Here is a 24,732-nt window from a genome sequence, read left to right as displayed (position 1 = left end):
TTTTTTTGCTTAATTTCATTAACTTATTTATTTATTTTTTATCTTACTACACAAGGAAAAAATTGATGATATCAGTGACAGACTATGACGTGTTAAGTTTTCGCTTTTCGTAACCTTTCCTCTACTTTTGAAGGATTTCCAATTGATTAAAGATTCTACATCTTTCAATCTCTATAAGTATAGATTAATAATTCATTTTTCTCTCTTTCAAAGAGAGTGTGATCTTATTTTATTGCATAGCATCCCAAGCATGCGCAAATATTTAATTTTTTTTAGTTTTTAATATTTTTGCAAGGAAGATATCTTATGTGTCATATGTTCTCTTAGCATACACATAGATTTTGAGGTGAGGAATTAATTTACGAAAAAATATGTTGGTTGATAAAAAGTGGTAATTTTACTTCTTTTGCACGAAAAAAAAAACACTGTATATTGTTAAAAGTGAAACTTATTTAAAAATGCTTTATTACATAGATACTTTATTCTAGTGGTTTCAACAAGACATGTTAATACTAACTTTCAAATTCTGCATTTCTTATAAACTGCTACCATAAAATTAATCTTTACAGCATAAAAGGTTCGAATACACCAATTTTTATTCTAAAATTTTAATAAATGTTCTAGTGTTATAAAGGGAAAATATAGTTACACACTTATTTTTATAGCCGTTTTCCAGATTACTAGATGAAAAATAAATTTAAATTTTAGTAAACTATAAATAATCTTTAAAAGTTGTTTTTTTTAAATTTGAAACCACGACCATCCCATTGAGTTTTAAATTAAAAAAATACGTCAGAATTCAGAATTTGACAGATACTTTATTGCGATATTTTGCAAGGGAACCACTATACATAAAAACTTTTAAAAAAATACATAGATTAAAAGAAATTCTTAACAATAAAAAGGATTATAGCATCATAAGGATTATAGCATATAAGCATCATAAAAAAACACTTTATTTTACTCTTTCCTTTTTTTATACCATACACTTTACATTATTTTACTTTACAGTTTGCTTTAATAAAATATCTGCTTTATTATTTCACACTTTACTTACTTTCTGCAGTTAAATAATTTACGCTTTTCTTATATTTTCACTTTATTTTCTTTAAGCTTACTTGCTTTGCTTTACACTTTACTTTACTTGGCGCTTTCCTTTTTTACTTTTCGCTGTACTTTACTTTATACTTTTCTTTACTTTTTATTTTACACACTTTTTACTTGATGCTTTACTTTACTTAATATTTCTAGCTTTCCATTTTCGCTACACTTTATTTTGTTTTTTACTTTACTTTTTAAAAGAAACGTTTGCGTGTACGTCAATAAAATAACTAGCACGCAAAAAAAAGTGCGATGTATTGCATCAGCAATTCAGTTAAATAATAGACATCTGTGGTTAGCAATCTATTACCATAGCATTGTATCGTTTAACAGTTCAAATCAGAAGTGGTTTTTCTCTCTCTTTAGATTTTAATATTTAAACAAAAGTTTTACGTAAATGTTATGACTTATACCTAAAAACATCTAATCTCTTTTTCGTATTTTTTAAACTTTTATTTTGAGTTTATTCAGTATTTTTGCCTGCCTTTGTGTTGGAACGCTATGTCGATTCTCTTATAGCTTCAGAACCGCATGTATTAGGATTCTGAAACTTGAACATCGACTACGAGAAGAAATTTCAGCATCCTATTCAAAAATCTAGTTTTTTTCATTTACATTCTAAGTTTTATAGTTTTTGCGCTGCAAAAGAATATATATGGGAGGAAAATTTTTCCGTGTTTCTGGCTCTGGGAACACCTTGATAATTGGGAAAAACTTGGTAATTTTAAACCAAGCTACTTGGTATTTGGGAAAATTTACAATAAATTATGGTTTTAAAATATCTGATAAAAATATTTTTAAAAGAGATAAAATTTAGTAATTTGATATGCCTTATACCTTGCTGTTTGAAACACCTTAGAGCATGGCATAAAAACCATTTGTACGGAAAATTTATTTTTCAATTTTATATTTTTTACTAAATGTGTGGTTATAAGGTCTATATTCTAAACCAGAATTTCAGTTAGGCCGTTACCATATTACCAGAAAAATTACCAAATGAATGGTTCAAATATCGTATATTTTAATTTAAATAGCCAGAATTATGTTGGGTTTTTTTATTTACCAGAAATGTCATTACCATACAGTACGGTAATTTTATCAGATTTTTTCTCGGTGCAAATCAAACGAGAAAAGCTCATTATCATATGGAACGTTAATTTAAAATAAGATTTGAGCACTATGAACAAAACTATTAAAATTAAATTACAGTTGACTTTTAAATAAATTATACAACAGAATGTTCCTTTAAAGTAAATTCAGAGTCAAAACAGTTTCAAATACTACAATTACGAGTTAAGAACACTGTAACGTAGTGGGAAATATTTAGTCAGAGTAAATTTGTAATCTTCTGAGCGAAACAGTCGAATAAATTCCAGTCGACTTTTAAAAAAAGAAACAAACAAACTATTATGAAATGGAATGTTCATTTTAAGTAAGTTTGGAGTCCTCAGAACAAAGCAGTTCATTGAACGTGTAGAGATCAAAGAGGCTTGGGGATTTTTTAAAACTAAAATCTTTCAATTCAAAGATAAACCTAAAGAGAAAAAAATGGTGAAAGTTAAAACATGGAGCTGTGAGAAAATATTTATTTAGGAATCGCTGATGCAGAACTACTAATTCTGGTTCGTAAGTTAAACTCTGCACATGAAATAAATCTTACTAAGAAAAAAATTGGGATTAAAGGACATCTTTCAATAGATGGTTTTAGAAACTGCTTTAAAAAGGAAATTGAAATTCCGATGTATTTACTTTTTATTATTTCTAGGAATATAATGTAAACATTCGTTGTTTGTTGTTAGAACGAAAAGGTTTTATAAGTTTAGTTTCTTGCTGTAATATTACAACAAACTAAAACATTACTTTTGACTACGCTTCGATACGTTTTCGATAAATTGAATGTTATACAATTTTATAGGATTTTTTCTATTTTTATGTTAATTAATAAGAAATACAATTACTCTTTAATTGACCTTGAATTTTTTTCTAATACATGGGTGTTTTTGCCTATATTACTCATATTAAAAAGTTTGAGTCGACCATACAGTTCTTCATGTGACTATCATTATTGCAAAATAATAATTTTTCGGGATTGTGAATACTGATCATTACCCAACTTACATTATACTTAAATCTAGAATTATAAAAAAGCAAGAAGAATTTAAGTAAAAATAATGTTAGATTTAATATAATTAGAATTAAAGACGGTTAATTTTAAAGAAATATGCCAGCTTTACTTTAAGAGATAAACTAGACTTACAGACTTACAGTTTATTGGTTTTACGATATTTAGCCAATGATATTAAAACAGAATGGAGACAGATAAAAGAGGCGATCTTGACTGTGGAAAAATTCGTATTAGTTAAAGCTGAAAATATAAAAATTCGTAAATTGCAGTTAAACAACGAATAACAAAAATACGGCATATAAATCCATGAATCGAACCAAATTAATATACCAAAATATCAAACCAAAGAAAAGACAGTTTATGAACGATTTTCTCAAGAATGTTGAAAATCTAATAAAGATCAATGAAAGAAGGCTTCCTAGTTTAAATTTAGGGCAAATTGGGAAGCATGAAAAAAAGGAAGCGATACCAACAGATTTTGATGATGTACTAAATAGATAAATTGAGCATTTCTGTGATCAATATAATTTTTGTACAGTGACCAAAATAAATAGTAACCAAAAATGAATAATGACATGGATAAACGAATTTTCTAATTGAGTGCTAAAAATTCGCAAAAAATGTTTTTGATATATAGAGAAATACGCAAAAAATAAAATTAACATTAAGGTGTACATACTTTTGACAGCTCTCCTAACTAATCTATTTGAATTATATTTCCCGGATTGGGGGTCAGAAATCCGAATCCGTCGAAGGAAAAAAAAAATGGTATTTTTATACAAAGAAAGTATGTTTTCGTGTCTGATTTCGTAACTTAAAATACCGTCTGCACTTATTAATTAGCATGATTTTAGGTTACCCCCTCAAATCATTAAGATTGAGTTCAAAAACGTTAAGATCTGATTATTAGATCAATAGTTATTCAAGGTGATTCATTTTTTTTTTTTTGGCGCACTGTACATGCATGGAAAATCACCTTTTGAGTAGTGGAGAGATACCAAGGACTGAAATCAATCACCGCGTGTTTTTACGCGTTAAAATCTAAGAAGTGGAAAAAATAGCAGGACTCGATCAAATACAAGAGAAGCATTTGAAATATGCTGATATGTAACAATGTAACAATACGTAATATGTTAGATAATTAATCCCAAGAAACTGAAAAAACAAGATAGATAATTGTTTAAGAACTTTATTGGCTTTAAACAAATATTACGATGGTAATAAAAGTCAAAGCGCTCAAAAATACTTTCGGTTACCGTGGTTTTTCTAGTTTTATGCTTCATCTTATTGTCCATTTTTCATTGGCAACTTTACACGTTACACTTAAAATCATTTTTGTTTTCCTTATTCACGTTTAAAGAGTTTTGTGAATGTGCTCCTTCTTTTGGGATTCGTAATATGTAAACTTTTATTACCATCGTCCTACTTTCTGAAGCCAATGAAGTTTTCAATAAAGTATATATATAATAAAGTTTGAACAATATAGAATGATAAAATCATACATTTATATTTGAAACTTAGTGTTACCAGACCAATTCTTAAAGAGGGACCGCCTATTATGCTTAAATTATAAAGAAATTAGCTATTCAGATCAATGTATAAAATTTTCTACAATCTTTTATTTGAAGCATTTTCGCTACCTTTGTATGAAGGAATCGTTGGAAATTAAGAATGTGGTCCACAGAGGGAAAAGCCAATGACGGACCAATAGAGATTTTATCTAAGATCACTTTCTTAAAAAATACAGAGGGTTCAAAATTACTACGTACGATCCATTAATAGATTTTAAGTCAACATATGACAGTATTAACCGATTTAATTAATGTCCATTGTGGTAAAACTAGATATGATTGATACATTAATTCAGTTACAAGTAATTACGGTATGTCATGCGTTGAAACTCAAATAATAATAATAATAATAATCTGAGCCGTAGAGACTCGGTGTTAGAGTGCTCGCCTCCAGATGACATGAACCGAGTTCGAATCCCAGCGATGGCTGGTCGATACGAATTCTGTATCCGGCATGTACTAACCACAGTGCTGATGTAAAATATCCTTAGTGGTAGACGGATCATGAGTTAGCGTCCCTTTGCTGTCAGGCTAACCTTGGGATTTTCTCGTGATCTTCCACTCCATGTAACGAAAATGAGGGTTAGTTCTATCAAAAAGTCCTCCATGAAGGAAATTTCTCCGAATCCAGGAATTCCCTTATCTTCTGGATTGATAATTTTGGATCAAAATTGCAAGACTACGGAATAAAACTTTGGCAGTCGTAAATTCAAAAATCGTAGGTAGTAAATTCAAAATTCAACGATGGTTATAAGATAATAATAATCTAGTGCTTTCGCAATTGAAAATGGATTAAAACAGGAAGAGGCATTATTTATAATTTTGAAATAGACACAAAAGGAAATTTTTTCAATAATTTAAAACGGGTACTTGCATATGTGGATGACGTGAACGAGATTTCGAAAATAGAGAAGTCAAATATTTTGAGACTAGCAGAGGTTATTTCAAATATGAAATCTAAAGGCTTAAATGATTTTAAAAAAAATGCATTTGTTGGATTTGAAGTCAGCTTAAAAAATTTAAGTTATAATAGTAGAAGTTTCCACGAAAGATAAAACAATACTGTTAAGCTTGAAGTTGACAAGCATTGATTTAAAATTGTACAAAACGTATTTATCTGCGTTATGTAATTAATTATAATAACAGCATATGAATTGAAGTTATAAAAAACGAATACTATAAACAAACAAATGATTAAATGTTCTGATACCTTTCCTAAGAAAACCTATAGAGACACAAAACTACTACTGTAAAAATCTATTATTATATGTCGTGTCCTAACATAGGAAACTGAGACAGACGCCATCAATATTGTCATTTTTTAAAGAGAAAATCATACGAACTATTTTGATGAAGTCGATCGAAGAACAGTGAGTACATTTACAAAAATTGTAAGGACACTGTTGTCATAAAAGCATTTGAAGCTGAAGTTGCATTTCATATTTGCCGTTTCTGTACAAGTAGTCCATCATATGAGATTTTTTAACATGAACTAATAGAACTAGAGATGAACCAAAACTTCTAGACTGGACTACATTCGCACAGATTTCAGAACCATTGGGGTTTTTAGAATTTGTAAGATCTGACGATAGAGATAATAGTATGGCGAAATGGCTCACCCGAACTGTTGTGACAATCTTGCTTTATCATGGTCATAAGACTGAATATTGCTCTTTATTGAACATGAAAAAAATATTAAAGCAAATCCACTGAAAATAACGGTGGAAATAAAGTTTAAAACCATGTTATTTTTTATAAATGTAAAAAAAAGACTAGGTATCATATTTTTGCAAAATAAATCAAGGTAACGATAAACGCCAAAGATGTTCATTTTTCATTAACTTAATGCTTGCGAACTTAAAATCGAATTTATTTGTCATCAGTACGCTTTTTGTATAATTTTTTATTTTCTTTATATCAAGTAAACGTTTAATGGATGAATGAGAAAAGAAAAATTATTGCTTTTAAAGTGCTTAAATGTTGCTAAAGCCTGATAAATCGTTATTGAGGAGGGTATGATCGAAATATTAAAACCAGCTTGATTGGAGGTTAAAGGTGCTAATATTACTTTCCATTAGCCTCCTCTCAGTTTCGCTCGTCAATCAAAGAGGATATAACTAGAAAGATTGATTCTGTGATGTTTCTTAATCTGGTTAATAATTTTAAGGTATCGTTTTCTTACCTGATTGAAATTTTTATTCGCTTCAAAAATAAACAAATATGAAATAACAGTCGACCTGTTTCACGCGCTACAAAAATAGGCGCTCATTTTCAAGACCTACCAGAAGTGAATGTAAGGAAACAAAAATAATTAAAAATAAAGAAAACGTAAAGTTGCGAAGTAGAAACAGAAGAATAATGGTGAGAAACAAAACCAGAAGACCCACAGAAGCCGAGAGAGAAAAAAAACAGATGAAGAACAGAACATGAAAAATCACAGTGGTCAAAAGGCAAATATTTACTTCAATTAGGTCTTTTATGTATGATCAATATGTTATCAATAGGTATTTTATTTTCATTTCGAATCATTTTTGTCTTTTTACTCTCACGTCTGGAAAGTCTTGAAAATGGGAGCCTGTTTTTGAAGGGCTTGAAATATTTTGGCTATTATTTTATATTAGTTTATTTCTAAATCTAATGAAGTTTTCAATCGGGTAATATCTTACAGCTTCAGTTTCTTGGAATTATTTATTTAGTATCGTTTTCCTGTTTCAATTCCCCACATTTATGTATTTTTTTACTTTATTTGACAAGGATTTATTATGCATTAAAAGTGGTGGATAGAGAACACCCTGTAAAAAAGTCTTTATTTTATACAGATTAGTGTGTTCGATAAGAAACATAAAACTATAAAAAATGAACTCATGTATTCTTGGCAATTTCTAAGAAATTTGATTCTGAAGCTGTATGCTTTTACAAATGCTGTTTGAAGCTGTTTTTGTAATCACTTACATTCTCCACCTGACCACCACGCAACATTTGCAAATGAATTATAAATTAAAAAGATAAATAAATAGACAAATGAATAAAATATAATTTCCTTTTCTTTTATTGATCAGAAAATAATAGTTGCTGGGACTGGAGATTTCTAAATCAGCGCAAGGACAAAAATACACTTTAGTTTTGAAAATTGTTCCTACATGATTAAAAAAGTATTGACTATTTTTAAGGCTTTCTTGTGAACATATGCACATACAGGAAATGAGTAATAAAATAAACATAAATAAGCATAAATACAAATAAAGTTATTGTAAAAGCATATTACAAACTCAATGATTATTCTGCTCTAAAATTGAAATCCTGCACACTTTAAGAGATAAAATTAACATATGAGTATCTAGGAGAAACGACAATATTCGAAAAACTAGTTAAAGTTTCAAGTTTCATTCAGAATTTTAATAATGTTAAAGTTTTCCAAAAGTAAACATATTAATGCTGTAAACCTATTATATGGTTTCTAATGCTTACAGACAGTAAAAAAATAAAGAAAATGTTATTCAATATTGCTATTTCATTTGTTAATTTGGTTGAAAAATAAACAGGATGTTCTTTTTTTAAAAAAAGAGAAAAAAAATTCTTTGTGTAAAAACGGAAGAAAAAGCAGATTGTAAAAACAGAAATAAAAGTATAAAAAAGTTGTAGATTATTATTTTGTTGGTATTGCGCGACCAAGTGTATTGATAATATGGTTCAGATACATTTTGAATTTCAATTAACATTTATTTTGGTTCGATGACTTTCAAACGATAATAGTTTCTTTAATCCTTAAAACGACAAAGATAAAGTCTGCGTGAGAATATTTTCAAAACACTAGAATTCAGTGAAATTTATTCTTATGAGAGATACATCTCAGATAAGCGTCGAGACGATAATGATTTCCGAATTATTTGATTTCTGTGTCAAATATTTGAGTACTCTAATCTAGTTTGCATATTTAGAAAATACTAATGTACTTAATTTCTGCTGAAACTGTTAATTATGATAATCCTTTTGTGAATCAGGTCTTCCTTCAAATTTACTCACCATCTTCCAAAAAATGAGCAAACTTCTTTCAAACATATTGTATTTATTTACAAAGTTTATTTGATTTCAATTTCGTATTTTCCTTGTAAATCTATTATTTTTCATTCATTAATTTCACCAATAATTGAAATAAAAAAAATATCAGTTTTAAATTTGAATTCTGAAATATATATATTATTTGTCCAAATCAAAATTTTAGAGTTTTAAATTTAATAATATGCCCGTAAAGGATTAGTATTGGTAAAATTACATTGTATTCATGCATTCATTATTTAATTTAAATTGAAATATTATAATGCAAACATTTTTTCTATTTATTTTAAAACCGTCGTTGAACAGCCGATCCAATTTTGAGTTTAGGGTTACCAATGTTCAGAAAAGTAGCCTTATTTAGTATATTACATATTTAGTATAATATTATTGGAGCTTTTTGATTGAATTAATCCGCATTTGCGTTGTTACATACTGAGGAAAAACGTGAAAACCTCCTGCGGTTAGCTTGACGGTAAAAGGACTCTAACCCATGATCCGTTTGCCACTGAGGATATTTTATGTTAGCACAGTAGTCGGTGCGATCCAGGTCAGGAATTAGTATCGATCAATCATCGCTGGAATTTGAACCCGGATCATCTCATTGGGAAGCGAGCGCTCTATCTCTTGAACCACCACGGCTTGAATACAAACATTTGTAGGAATCAGGCACGTACGTGATTCCTGCAAATTTAAATAATTGTTTGTTACTTAATTTTAAAAATATTGTTGTTTTGTCTAAAATATGTTTTGAAATTCTGCTCAAAATGTTTTATACTGTATTCTAGTGAGTAAAATTAAGAAATTATGCAGAATTATATGACTAGCTATCGAAATGAATTAATAAAGAATTTTTAAGTAGACAATTAAGTCAAATTATCTTGACCTTCAAGGAAAAAGCATTTAATTTTCCATTTTTCAATACATATTTTTTTAAAAGAAAAATGTGTTCCAATTAGCAAACTATTTGTAATGATAGGAACTTTCATACCCCAGTTTCATAATTTCAGTAATAAAATGGGCTTATTCATTATCATAAATTTTGTCGAGTTAAACATCATATGTATAACTGTTAAATATAGCTATTTTCCATTGCCTCATTTCTGAAAATTGTTGAAATAAGAATTTGATAAAAATATGTAATTTTGAGTATGAAACCTAGTTTTATCTATTAAGAACATTAAATTTGAAAGTTTCTACATTTTGTTTTGTTCATCAGCAGTAAAAAATCAATTAGTGATTTTAGCTCAGAGAAAAAATTATAATAAAACACCTGAACGTGAAGCAGGTAAACATAAATTTAACTTATAGTACGATTTATAGTACATATACATTTGAATAAGAAATCTACGCATCTAACAAAGTTAGCTGAATACTTAATCTTTAGAGAGGGGGAAGGGGGCATAATCAGTAAATCAAAACCAGTACTGAAAAATACTACGAACAACACGTACTAAACTAAAAGACAAATACCGATACAATTAATAAAGCTAAAATAATTCCAATGTCCTTTTCAATGTTGTTCGTTGTTCTTTCCAGTGACTTTACGTTATTAGATTTATCAAAATACACTTTCAGTGTTCATCCCCTCAAAATATAGATTGACTTTATTAAGTTTCCTCTGAAATAATGCTGTTGCTCGAGGAATTAAATTTACCACAATCAAGCAATTTTCTCCCGTACCACACACACTGTACTTCCTGTACTTCCACAGTAGTTATAAATAAAATTACTCAGTATTGGCGCAGTTTTAAAAGGCACCAAATTTAATCATGAAATATTTTGCACCTATATTAGTATATGAATGAAACTGCTGTAATTACCAGAAGTGCATATTACCAGAAGTTCATATATATATGTAGTTATTTGGTAATTTGTTTCGTTTCTCCCTAACGAATTAGTACAATTTCTACATTAATTTTGCGTTTCAGTACATATTTTTTATTTCAATTACCATTAAAATTATTTAGTTTTATGGAAACACGTTTTAAAAGCATAACTATAAACAAAATAAACACTCGGATGCCTTTAGAAATACTAATTTGATAACGTAGTCGGCTTATGCCATCACGTTCATATTGATCATTGAGTTAAGCTGAAGTAGCGACTAAAAATAATTAAATGATAAAGAACTTGCAATAAACTTCTAAGAGCTAGATAGCAAACATTCCTGATGTTATCTTGAAAAAAATAGAATCATATTTAGTTTAATTTTTATCAATGAGATTTCTAAACCAATGAAACAATTCCTTTTTTCCAACGTCTCTCCCGAACACTCTAATGGAAATTTTATGTTCTAATATCGGCAGTGACCTTTCTCGTGTTTCGAAATATCAGTATGCCAAATTTTATCGCTTTCGATCGGTTGATTTAGGAGTCCATAAAGGACAGACAGACATTCATTATTACAGATATAGATACAGAATTTGTTTGCGTGTTTGAATAACGGATTGCGAATATACCGTAAGAACAAAAGATACGGCATTCAACTTTAAGCAAAATGAGCATAAATATAAAAAAATTTATGAAGCCCGATTTTAGATTTTTTAATTAGACTTTTAATTCAAAGACATTTATAAAATAGAATTTTTCCATCAGTCTATCGGAAGCCATTGCTTATATTTAACTATGGATGATTTAGCTTTGTCAAACATTTTTAAGAAAGCATCAGTGATGTTTGCTAGCTTATAACGTATATAAGGAAAGTTTTCTTTTGCACCATTCTGCGTTACTTAATTATTTTGTAATTTATTATTCCAGATAATCTAATAGCGCAGCGGGATTGTGTTGGCATAGGTGGTCTACGTCACCAAATTAGTATTTCGAAAGTTATCCGCAATCACGGTTTTATTTTGTTCAAAAGATTTTCATCAATAATTTTTCCTTTTCCGTAAGTCAGTAATCCAAAATATTGCCAAATTTTATTTTTAGCTGTAGGTTTTGCTACGAATTAATGGTATGGTAGGCTTTTTTACAACTTATTTTCAAACATTCATGCTAAAACGACAATTTTCTTTAAACCGTCGGTTATAATATACTATGGCGAATCAATTGCTATCATCATTGTTTCCTGTAAAGGAAACTATTTTTGTAAACCTGCTAGTATGCATTCATTTTTTTACAAAACTTATTTCTAAGTATGTTTATATTGTCTCAGATGTCTTTAAAATGAATCACTTAAAAATTGTTAATACATAGTGTTTAATTTGTTACCACAATAATCTGTTAACTCAATGCAAATTTAAGAGAATCATTAAAGCGCAGAATTGCTTCTCATTGTTTTTTCATTAAAATAGATATTAGTATCATTTTATTCGTAAGCATAATAATTTTAAAGAAATATGTCATAGATTACCACCATATGATAATATCACAAACGCATCATTTTTACGTGAAGCGGTATACGCGTGTAGGCTAACAAACAGGTCGCAGCATACGGATAGTATTAAGTATTGTTCGTTCATTAGTTTTTTTCAAAATTTTGCATCTACATTTCAAAAAACATATTTTATTTAATACTATTTTTACTATAATTTTTGTCGAAGGATTATTTTGCAAAATTCCATCTAAAATACAATTATTTCCATCATTTGCATCACGCTTTCATTTTTTTTTCCTCTTACTGTTCCAAATTCATGCTCCTAAACTGTATCCGGCAAGATATCTTTCTTCATTAAGCAGTCTTCTGATCGAATAATGCAGCACTTCAGCACACTCGCATCTTCATCTAGAAAACTAAACCTTTGGAAAAACCATTTATCATCTGCAAATCAACATAATCATCACGCTTGATCTTCTTTCATAAGAAAAGATGCTAGCCAAATTCTCTCATCAAAAACAGAAAAAAAAGAAAGAGTTACCAACCCATGAAAGGGGAAAAACTCAACAATAATAACTCGCATTGCAGGTTTTCCATTCCAAATAGTGCCGGAATTTTGTTTTTCCTGCCGAAGCGTTCCACCTCTTCTTGTCTGATGTGCTTCACTAACCTTTCAGCGAGGATGAGTGTCAGACGGATCCTCGATCAGAGGAGTCTCTAGGAGGATTTTTCAGTGGATCACGATCAGTGATTGTTAGCGGCTGATCGGGACATAAAACCCCGTATTTGTGTGTGTGTTTTGTTTCTTTTGTCTTTAACTGTATCGTCTATGTCGTGGATGTAGTTTTTTGTTTTCTGCTTTTTTTTGTTGTTTTGCCATATCATGATGGAGTTGAAACGTTTTGCTCTGGCTATGGTGGGTCATTTCCTGTCCTCTCTCCTCTATGTGTTACAGCGTTTACACATTGTAAACGGTGAGTTTCTTTTAATTGGATGTATAAATATATATCAAATGTTAAAAAGAAATTAAAAATTGAAAAATAAAAAAACATTTTCAAAAAATAAGATGAATCATTATTGCTTGTAATTTTCAATTTTTAATATGTTTACACATTGTAAACGGTGAGTTTCCTTTAATTGGATGCATAAATCTATAATAAATGTTAAAAAGAAATTAAAAATGAAAAAATTATTAACATTATTAAAAATAAGATGACGCATTATTGCTTGTAATTTTCAATTTTTAATATGTTTACACATTGTAAACGGTGAGTTTCTTTTAATTGGATGCATAAATCTATAATAAGTGTTAAAAAGAAATTAAAAATGAAAAAAATATTAACATCATTAAAAAACAAGATGAATCATTATTGCTTGTAATTTTCAATTTTTAATATGTTTACGCATTGTAAACAGTGAGTTTCTTTTAATTGGATGCATAAATATACATTAAATGTTAAAAAGAAATTAAAAATTAAAAAACATTTTCAAAAAATAAGATGAATCATTATTGCTTGTAATTTTCAACTTTTAATATGTTTAGGATGTAGGTATTCAAGTTTTGATTTAAGTTTTTTTCCTTGTTATATTTTCTACTTATTTTATTTAATTTTTCTATTTCGCTACTTACAATAATTGTTCTGGATTAAACTGATATATTTGTAAAATCTCACTTGATAGTTTAAACTTGACAATATAAAACTACTAACTTTAATAAAAAAAATTAACATAAACACCCTATCAATTTCCATGGGTGTACGAAATGTTAAGCTTTAAACGATAAAATTCATAAATTTATTTTTGACTATTTTTCCATAAGCTTGATATATTGACTAAAATTCTCAATAGCAAAGTTCCAAATATTTATTTAAAAATCTTTTTTCTTTCAAAGCAAAAATTTATTTCGAAATATTTTTTATTACATAGTATTCATTGATCAATTCTTTAATCAGTTATGAGTTTATCAACGTTTAAATAACTTTAAAGAAATGACAAAACTTTTTTTCATATACAATATTTATATTTTCTTAATCATTTTTAATGTATAATTAATTTCGTTTCCAAAAAGTCACCTCTGTTTAAGAAAAAATTATAGAAGTTTTTGTAGATATTGTTGATTGTTTATAAAATATGTAATATTAATCGATAGTTTTTTCCCCGTTAGTGTTATAACTCATTTGTGTTGAAACTATTGCTATCAATAATTATTGCAAGCATCAAATATTTGTATTTTATTTTAACTTATGCTAACTGGGTAACCAATACTATGAATTATTCGTACTATCCCAACACTACGAATTGTGTATTAGAAACATTTAACTGTTTTCGACTATAAGGCATTTATTTTTAGTGTTGCAATTGTCATAGAAAAATTCAAAATTTCCTTCTGAAATTTTGAATTTTTTTATTTTATTATTCCTACTTCCTATTTGGAGGAAAATATTATGCATATGATCTAAATCTTGATAGCTTTTAAAATTGGTGGTTTAAATTGAAATTATCGACATTTGTTTAAATATCGTTTAACTAATTACCAGCATTTTTTAATTTCGATGAACTAATTAGTTATAATTGATATTTAATCCAAAATTTTGATACAATTTTCTGTTTTTATAAAAATAATCACCAACGCAATAATTTTTTAATATTTATTTTAATTTTAAAACTATTGTTTCTTAGCACATTTGCATTATTTGATGCATTTATGTATTTGCTTGTGTATTATGTATTTGCTTATGACATGATAATAATGTTATATCTCTAGCAATGATATCGCCAATTCAAGTTTTATATTTAAAATAAAGAGCACCTAGTGTCTTTGTAAGATATAAAATAGTTTACAAAAAAAAACTGCCACTTGTTCAAAATTTCATAGCTAATTTTAAAATACTTCTTATATGATTTAAAAACGGATGATTTTCATATGCTTAAAAATTTGAGTTGATACAATGTACTTATGAGTGATTCTTAAATAAATTAGAATGAAAAATAATGTATTCTTAACCAGTTCAATCATCAAAACAGTCAATTATAATAAGAATCATAAGATAAGCGTGTTAACAAATCACATGGCATATCGACAACTACGGGCAACTTAAGGATAGTGACAATCAAGTTTTGCAAACTAAACGAAAAAAAACATCTCAAGTCATTATAAAGACATGATTTTTTTGCATTGATTATCATTTTGTATTCTTATTTCCTCCAATGATTAAAAGTTAGACGTTTCCTCTGTAAGATATATTTGTTTGTGAAAGACCAATTTGTCATGACCTTCAGATCTTCCTCAAGTCAACTTTTCTTCTGAGTTCTTCCTCCAAAAAAGTTTGAAAAATATTTTAGAAATGGTACTCTAAAGTTTCTCAGATTTTTGTTATGGACTATCCGTGACGCATGTTTTTGAAGTGTGTTGAATAGTTTCTTTTGTAAAGTTTTATACATTGTACTGGTCACGATGATCGATTTTATAGTTGATATTGGTTTTACCTTATTTACGTATTTATCTTCATTCTGTGTATATGTACTACGCAAGCTTGATGTACTTCACGGTAGGTGGCCAAAAAGGATAATGGCATGTGATTACGTAGTTTGCAAAGCTTTACTTTTTTTTACTTAACTTTTATTTTGTCATTTTTGGATCTCATTTTCTTTTTATTTATAAAAAAAAATTAGGGAGCATTAGTTTTGATCTGTATTAATTGTTTCAGATTCTTTATTTTTCTATACAATTTCCTTTTTGTATTCACTATTAATTTCTTAACTTACAGGTAAACATTCTGCTTGCATTTTAAAACTAACCCTCTTTAGAAGCATTTATAACAGAGATTAACATTAGAAATATAATAATTTTTTGACAAAAATTGAATTTATGTATTATGAATGAAATTGCACTTCTCTTTAATGATATACTTGTAATATACTAAATAATGGTGTAATTACGTAGAAGAATAACGTTTTTTAATTATAGGAGTTTCTGAAATTCATATTTATTTGCTAGCTATAAACAGGATATAATTAATATATCATTCCTTTATTTCTAAACCTACAAACAAGATACTTTATTTAGTGCAACTGTTCAAAATTTACAAGTTTCAACTTGTTTTAGTTATAAAGATAAAGATAAAACATAGATTTTTATAGTATTTGTAATAATCAGAAATGATGTAAACCAACATTTTTGGAAGTGATGATTTAAATTATATTAAAAAAGTTTACTTTTGAAGAAAAATATGTGTTTGCTTGTAAATGGATGTAATGTGTTACTGGTAATATTTTCTCAGATAAGGCATATACCTGAATGAATAAAAAAAAGGCTTAGAAAATTTATTTTATTGGCTTAATAGCCTATATTTTTTAATGTCGACAATTTAAATTGCGAATTTTTATTTACTTTGGAGATAAAATTTCCTTATTTTACTTAAATTACTAAACTTTATTTCTATCATGCTTTTACTCAATGAGTATTACCATAATTAAAAAATACAGAGTTCGTGGAAACTTACTATTTTTGGAATTATAAATGAGCTGATAGGGCAACTTCTGATACATTGATTGCAAATTTTGATGCATTGATGTATTGTTTGAGATATTTGGATTTTCATCGTGGTTCTGAGTACTGTTTAATAAAAAAAGATGTCAGAGAAAAAAATATGAGCTAATTTAAATTTTTTTTTAAACAAATAAACAATTAAATACATTTATTGAAAAATAATATGCATAAATCTGTAAAAAATATAATATATTATATATAACTCTGAAATTATTTGTTCCTTATTTTACCGATGTCAAGAAAATTGTTTTACAATATTGCATAAGAAAGATCCAATTGTAATCTATACATATAAAAAAAATTTACCGCTGAAAGGTACTTTATATTCATTGCTTTTAATTCTTAAATGTCAGTTTACTTTCGTTTAAATGTCTTAAATTTTAAACATTTTCATTTTTAGTATAATCTATTTAAAAAAAAATACTATAATAGCTCCATGTGTCTATTAAATATTATATATTATAGGAGATTTCTAAGTTGTTAAAATATCAGTTAAGGTCTGTATTTACTATTTTTTTTTATTATTAATAAGATTTGAAAAAGGAAAAAAAGAAAGTTTTGTAACCATTAATATTCCATCCAAAAACATCAATCCCTTTATCAAGACAAAAGCTTTATTTTAAATTTTCTATTATTATACAATAATGATGTGTGTGCATATACTATATAATCCTCATTCACGATTTCAACAAACTTAGTTTGACCTAAAACCTGAAGATCATGTCTATAAAACATACGCATTTATTTTAAGTACGTTTTTTGATGATTTATTGACGCATGGACACGAAGAAGTATTAAAATATTTATAAAACGTTTGTTACAATGGATAGACATGTTTTAACATGCCAGTTGATTTGTATCGGTGCAAATTTTCAAAATCGATTGCTCGGAACTTTCCTATTAATAACCAATATTTTCCTGTTTTCTACTTTGATTGTAATCTTCATATTTCTGGAGAGCATTTCCTATTGAATATGATCGTGTTTTTTGATCAGAACTAGTTCCACCAATATAAACAGAGTTACAAGCACCGATACGATTGTCTTATTGTGACCCACCTTCACTATCAGCTGATAAAGTGATGCAATGATTGGTGATATGGTCATTGTATTCTGCTCATATGTATTCAATATGGTCTCCTCTACACCAAATCGAAACCAGACGGAATGATATTTTGCGGTAAAATTATTATATGATTGAAGGCTTCTTTTCCTACTTCGAATATTTTTTTCCTCAATTAAAAACTAGAGTTGTATTGTTTTATTGTGCAGTTGTGTGATTAATCTTGGCAGATCATTTTCTTTCCTGTATACTTGGCAAGGTGACGTCTTCAAGGATTTTTTTTTTTTTTTTTCTTTTTAGGCATGTGCCATGTTTTTTCAAAACTTTTTTTTAAAACTTTCTAAAAGATTTCTGAAAGTAAGATTTTTCCGAGATGAAAATTGAAAATTTTCAAGTGAACGAGGGCAAATAGAAAAAAAAGGCTTATAATTTCAAAAATGCAAGAAAGCAATACTTATTTAATTAATGGGTATTTGCTTAGAAACTTATTTTTGGCTCATTTTTTATAATAGTTTGCAAATATTAATTATTTAAAATATCGTGATAATTGTTCCTTAAATATATTTCAACAAATAATTTCATTATGGGCAAAAAATAAGACATTTTTGATATTAGTAATTAATTTAATATAAACTTTTTTCTCATTTTACTTTAATGAAAAAAATATAAAACATAAACATAGTTATTACATAGTGTTACTCCCTAGATACATATAAATAATAGGTTGGAAGTGATAAAAGGTTACCTTTTCAATTTTTATATAAACATCATACTTGGAATTTTAACAAAAGCACTTGTAACTCATGATATTTAAATCTTAACAATACTATCAGTTAATAATTTTTGAATCTTACCAAAGTAAAAGTACTTTAAATTACTAATTTTTTATCGTAGCAAAAAAATTCTCAGTTCATAATTTCACAATCTTATATATTAATTCACGATTTTTAATTCTTACAGTAATCTTAAAATCTTTCAATTCAAATTTTAGGTTTTTTTTTAATTTTAAACCAAATTAATAATATTTTTTTAAAAAATTGGGGATAATAACATGTTATAATACTTTTTTTTACAATTTTGAGTTCAGAATAAAGCTATGTAACCCTTATGGCAACAACTGAAAGTTTTCATGAATAGTTAAACATTTTGTTAAGCAGGTGAAATGATCTAATTCTGCAGAAAATTTTATCGAATCAAATTGCATTGCTTATGAAAACTTTCTTAAAGTCAGTTACTAGGTGAGGGAGAGCTGGAGGAAAAAACTTTCCCTCCAACAAAATAGAATTTAATAGAAGCAAATGTATTGTTATTGTTATTATTTCAGCCAAAAAATAAAAACTGATTATGGAATAATTTTATAGTTATTTGTATTTTAAACTTTTTCAAGCAATCGTATTAAAAATTTAATAACAAAAATCAATTCTCATATAGTCTTTCTATTTTTATAGTATTTCTGATTCGCCTCTACACTTAATCTTAAATTATAATAAATTTTTCATTGACTATTTCTTTCAATAATTAAAAAATAAAGAGATTTATTTATAAAATGATGCATTCAATAAATCCAAATTCTAATGATTCTATGAATTCGCTACACTGTAAAAAAATTCGGATCAAATTATGGTAACAATAACCGGCACTCAAAGTGTCGGCACTTTTACCGTAAAATCCAGTTTTTTTTTCTGGAATATGTTTCTGGAATAAATCTGATAAACCGTAATTTTTACGGTAGCAATTAACGTAAAATCACTGAATCACTCTAGATAAATATTACTGTAAAATTTATGCTATAATATTTTACGGTAATAAGGGATTTTACGGAAAAGTGGATTTTATGGATAATGCACCCAAAGGGTACTTTACACCGTAATTTGATCCTTTTATAGCGTATGAAAAATTTAAGCGTAGAAAAGATGAAAAAAAAACTCATTTTGTCTATTTTCAATGTTATTTAAATTTTGATTTAACCGGCATTTTTGTTTATTTTGTCCCGAAGTCATTTTTTTAAGTTATCAACTACTTATAAGGTATTTAGAGTCTAAAAGCATTGAACTCAATATGTTTGATGATTTTAATGCTTGAATAAAATTACCCAGTCATGCATTTGTCTTATAATTCTAGTTCGTTCTCACTTTTGATAGTTAACCTGGTTTCATGCATCATTTACCTTCAAACCTAACATTTTATAACCAAACTACCTTTTTTTCTGTAACAATTTATAAACATATTGCTTTTTTAAATTACAAAACGTGCTCTAGTTTGCAACATAATTATATTTAGGAGATGCTTTACTTACATTTTTTTGTAATACATTATATCAGATGTAGTTACATCACATATATGCTATATTGCTATAATGATTACTGGAAGATCAAAATGATTTTTACTTTCGTATATTTTGAGTATCGAAATTTCTATTAATATATTTTTTATGTTTAGTTGTTTTGTTTGAATTTATTATATAATTTTAAGTTCGTTGTACTTTGTTATACTGCCGGCATCATTTGTACCATCATTGACCAAATATCGATTTTTTGATCATTAATTATTTATTGAAAGAATATTTGTTTAATTTTTAGTTTGTTTAACTACTTTATACGAATGTTCATCATTTGGATAATGCTTATTCACTCGAAAATGACGAATTTTCGTTATACAGACGAATATACTCTGCGTAATCTCAGTAGATACGTGATGCTATTCTTGATACGATAAGTTATCTCAGCTGATGACAGATGTTTTAATGTGATTTTCTAATTCTATAATAATTCATAAAATGTGAAACAGTTAATAATCCCAAAATATGATTAGTATACTTAGAAGAAAAGTAAGGTCAAAACTACCAAAATATGGTAAAATTAACCGTGCTTCTGGTTTTATGGGAGCACTAAAAAGCTAGGTAATTTTTACCGAAGCTTTTAGGTAATGATTTTAGTAGAATTAACAGTAAAATATGGTATCATAATGTATAATAAAATTTGCTAAATATGGTAAAATTTGGTAGTTTTATCATGATACCTTAGCATAAAAATCATTTATTCGATTAAATTTACTTTTCTATTTTGTAATTTTTATTAAATGTGTGGTAATAAGAACTATAATTCTGAAAACCAGAATTTCCTGTAAACTTCCATGTGAATGGGAAAATTAGTAAATGAGTGGTTTAAATATCATTTATATTTTTGTTAGAATTATGGTTACTTTTTACTAGAAATGCCATTACCATGCATATCATTAATGACATCATTACCATGTCATTACCATAACAGTAATTTTACCAGAATTTTTTCTCTGTGTACATTGTGCTTTACATTATATTTTGTACATATACATTACATTTTATATGTTAATATTGGTAGTTACATTTACTAATAAGTGCTATCAAACTAACTCTTGCATAAAAAATTGCATTATTTTTCAAGATTTGATATTTTTTTGTATAAAACTATTTTTTTACTACTTTAAATTAGTCATAAAAATTATTTTGCACCTCTAATTTAAAAATTAGGAAAAATTTTAAAAAAATTAAATCGTTCTTTCATGACGTATAAATAAGAAAATGTTTATTCTAAACGTTCTTAAGCTGTTCAATATTTTATAGTGCGTTTCTCCATAATATCCTTCAAATTTGCTGTTATTTATTAAGATTCTAAGTCGAACTAAATTAAGGTACCTTTTAAAACTTAATAACGCGATACAATTATTTAATTTAAATTGAAACTTGGTTTCGCTTAACACCTTTAAGAGACGACAGTAATTAGCAGCGAATAATCGCTGAATTATGGTTTGCAATTAAACCAATTTTTCTAGCAGAGTATACTTTGACAGTAGAGTATAACGTCCTTTAATTTTATTTATTTTCCTATTTCAATAATTTCTATTTTTCATTATCGAAATTATCTAAGTTTTGCTTAAACGCTTAGAAACTATACAAATTTTCTTTCATTATTTTGTCTTAACAGTAAAGAAAAAAGAAAAATTATTTCAATCTTGAACAGTTTTAAAAACATTTTGGAAAAGAAGTTTTCATAACTTAAAATGATTTTACCATCTGTTATGATTAAAAAAAGTTTAAATGTATTGAAATAATCATGAAATATTCTATTTTTAGGGTTCAAGATCTTTTAATTGTCTTTTCTTGGAATCCGAGAATCTTTTTTATTTTTACACGGCTAAGTTTAAAACAATAATAAATCAAATGATTTTTTCTATCTTAAAAAAAAGAAAACAACAACAAAAATAACATTAACAGTAAATAAATAATAAAAAATAGGGCAATTTTTTTTTATTTTGGGATATTTTAAATGTTTGGTTTTAAAATGAATTATATCTTTTCTGCTCTAAAATTATTTCTCCCTCTTTTTTGGAAATCTTCTACTTAATTATTTTTAAGTGATTCTATTAAATATGTGTTTATTTTATTCATTTACTTCGTTTGTTTATTTTATTTATTTATTATTAATTTTCTAAATTTATTAAACTTTTTCAAAAATTATATATCACTTTAAATTAAAAAAAAATATTTACATTAAAATATAAAAATACAAAATAAAATTTTTCTAAATTGAACAAAAAAAGAATAACATATCATTTTTAAGTGTAAAACATGAAAAAACAATGAATTTTAAGTTAATAGAATTTTTTTATAAAATGTTTAATAGCAAATTAAAACAGATGCGGTTGGTTTTTTTCATACCAAAAACAACTAATGAAACAGAAACTAATAATTTCTAGTACCAAAACTAGCTTAGTAGTTCACTTTTATAATTACCTATAAGAACACTGAAAATATTCATTTCAATTACTTCCTGTAAATATTCTGAATATGAAACAAGCTACTTTTGAAAACAATGGGGAGAATACATGAACTAACTTTATTATATTTTACTTAAAGCAATTTTTAATCTCCTGTTTCATTAAATAAATTTGTTTGTTTATCCTATTTTAAAAAGCTGTTATCTTCTTCATACAAAATATTAAAGGCGTTTGGCTTCAAAAACATCTCAATCAACTATTTATTTATTGGCTTTTTATTTTCATAATATTTAACCTTTTATAGCGATACTAATAAGATCGCAATTTCACCACTCATTTTCCTTCTTTCTTTCTCTTTCTCTTTGTTTTTTTTTTGTTTTGTTTTTTGAAAAAAATTACTTCATTTTCACTTGCTTCCAAAATCATACATTTTGAAGAAATATTTGAAAACAAATTATAAGCTCAAAAGGGTTGCAGTGGGATTATGTTGAAAAACATAGATTTTTTGCTCTCTTAAATTGAGATAATTTGTTTCATATTTTTTGAAACATTTGCTGCGATTTCGGCAAGCATTTTTATTTCAGTTTCAGAAACTGATAAAAAAGTTAATGTTTACGAACTATCTGTTTTTGATTAACTTATATGGGATGTTAACTTACTCTGTTGATGAACTTTCTTCTAATATCATTGAAAACTGGAAAGAAAAAACTATTAGTTTCAGTTCAAACTGGTAGAAGGACATCTGAAAAACAGATCTACATAGAAATTACGAAAAAAAAAAATACAATACAATACAAAAAGTACCGAAAGCAATCACAACACAAATATCTGCTCTTGTCAAAATGTAAATGGATTAAGTTTGCTATGAAACTAACAGCACCATTTTGATAATCCTACTACCCATTTTTCTGAACTCCGTTAATAAAACTATTTTTAATCTGTAATCATTTTAATCTACTAATTTTAATTGTTTAATTCTTATTTTGAAGAAAAGAAAATATAATCGGTGGTGATAGTTGGTGCATCAAAGATGTTTTAATTTGAAAATTATCTTCAATTTCTTTATTAAAATCAAATTTTAAAAAAAATGAGAAGTATGGTAATACCAGAAACTAATAACTATTGCACGAATAATTTCCATAAAACCAGGTTTGTACTGAAACGAAATATCCCAGTTACCGTTCGTTAACCCACAAGCTCAGATATTCTTCAGATTACTAGAAGCAGATTGTTATGAAATGTTACTGATGTCGAAAATAAAACAGTATAAACTCTCTTCTAGAATGGACCGGTTTTATTCCGTTAACTCTTTAAAGATAGCGCAGATAGCAGAAACCTCGAATTTTCAAATCTAGCAGCTCAAAAATTATGAATATCTCAAGAATTGGAGCATTTTGTGCTAAAAAAGTTCAAATTGCTTCCGGTTAACTATATTATTTCAATGTATAATCCGACATTAAAGACCGACTTTTAGAGGAATTCTTTTGACCCGAAGTAAATATCTATGATTTTCGAATTCTGGAGGATTTGAAACAATGAATAATGATAAGGATAGCTTGACAATAGATTAAAAGGGACATTTTCATATGATAATTGATAGAAATTTGAATCTAAATTATTATTTTATTAAAATATTTTCAGATAAATTTGTGTCTGGTTTCGTTCAGTAGAAGTTTTTTTTAAAGAAGAACAAAAGGTTAAAAATTAATTTGCCATTGAGAGAAACTTGTAATTAAATTAATATTTTTCTTAAATATGTACAGATAAATTTATGCATACCTTCCCTCAGTAGAGCTTCTTTAATTAAAGGAATTATTAACTTATTAAGGAATCCGACTGGGAGAACATCGCCTATTGCATCAAAAATTTTGATTTTTCTTTTCTTTTAAACTTTAGTTCATTAGCTCTCCAAAACACTTTTAAACTTTTGTCTCCAAATTTTAAAAATGAAGTCATGGTTGTCTTTTCATATGCTGACAAACAAAAACAAAACCAGAAGTAAACTGAGAAAAACGAAACTAAAATGTTCATGTTTTTCTTTGAGTATTTGAAACCTTATTTATTTGAATAAATTAAATTTTTAAGACAAATAAAATTAACTTTCGAATTATTAATTTTTTGTTGTCAGAATTTTCTTACATTTCAGAATTTTCATGTATTTTAAAAGCATTTTATGAAGAATGTTAATTTTGAGAAA

The 24,732-nt window shown here is 26.9% G+C and overlaps 1 protein-coding gene across 10 annotated transcripts in view; it reads left to right on the top strand.

The window, feature by feature from the left end:
• The window catches only part of LOC110281924 (uncharacterized), a 163,454-nt gene that overhangs the window by 113,243 nt on the left and 25,479 nt on the right, over positions 1 to 24,732 (top strand). Inside the window, exon 1 of one of the 10 annotated variants that reach the window (XM_087167993.1) lies at positions 12,805 to 13,143. The exons of 8 other annotated variants lie outside the window; for them this stretch is intronic. In XM_087167993.1, the coding sequence (XP_087024119.1) occupies positions 13,053 to 13,143 (91 nt within the window). In that variant the 5' untranslated portion in view covers positions 12,805 to 13,052. Of the gene's footprint in view, positions 1 to 12,804; positions 13,144 to 15,409; positions 15,718 to 24,732 lie in introns of those variants that run through there. One more of the 10 variants, XM_087167992.1, reaches the window with a different exon arrangement.

The sequence above is a fragment of the Parasteatoda tepidariorum genome, chromosome 7 (assembly GCF_982258835.1).
Source record: "Parasteatoda tepidariorum strain Cologne lab strain chromosome 7, Ptep-v5.0, whole genome shotgun sequence".
NCBI lineage: Eukaryota > Metazoa > Arthropoda > Arachnida > Araneae > Theridiidae > Parasteatoda > Parasteatoda tepidariorum.
Note: the sequence above shows the minus strand (reverse complement) of the source record. Positions and strands in the feature narration are given on the sequence as shown.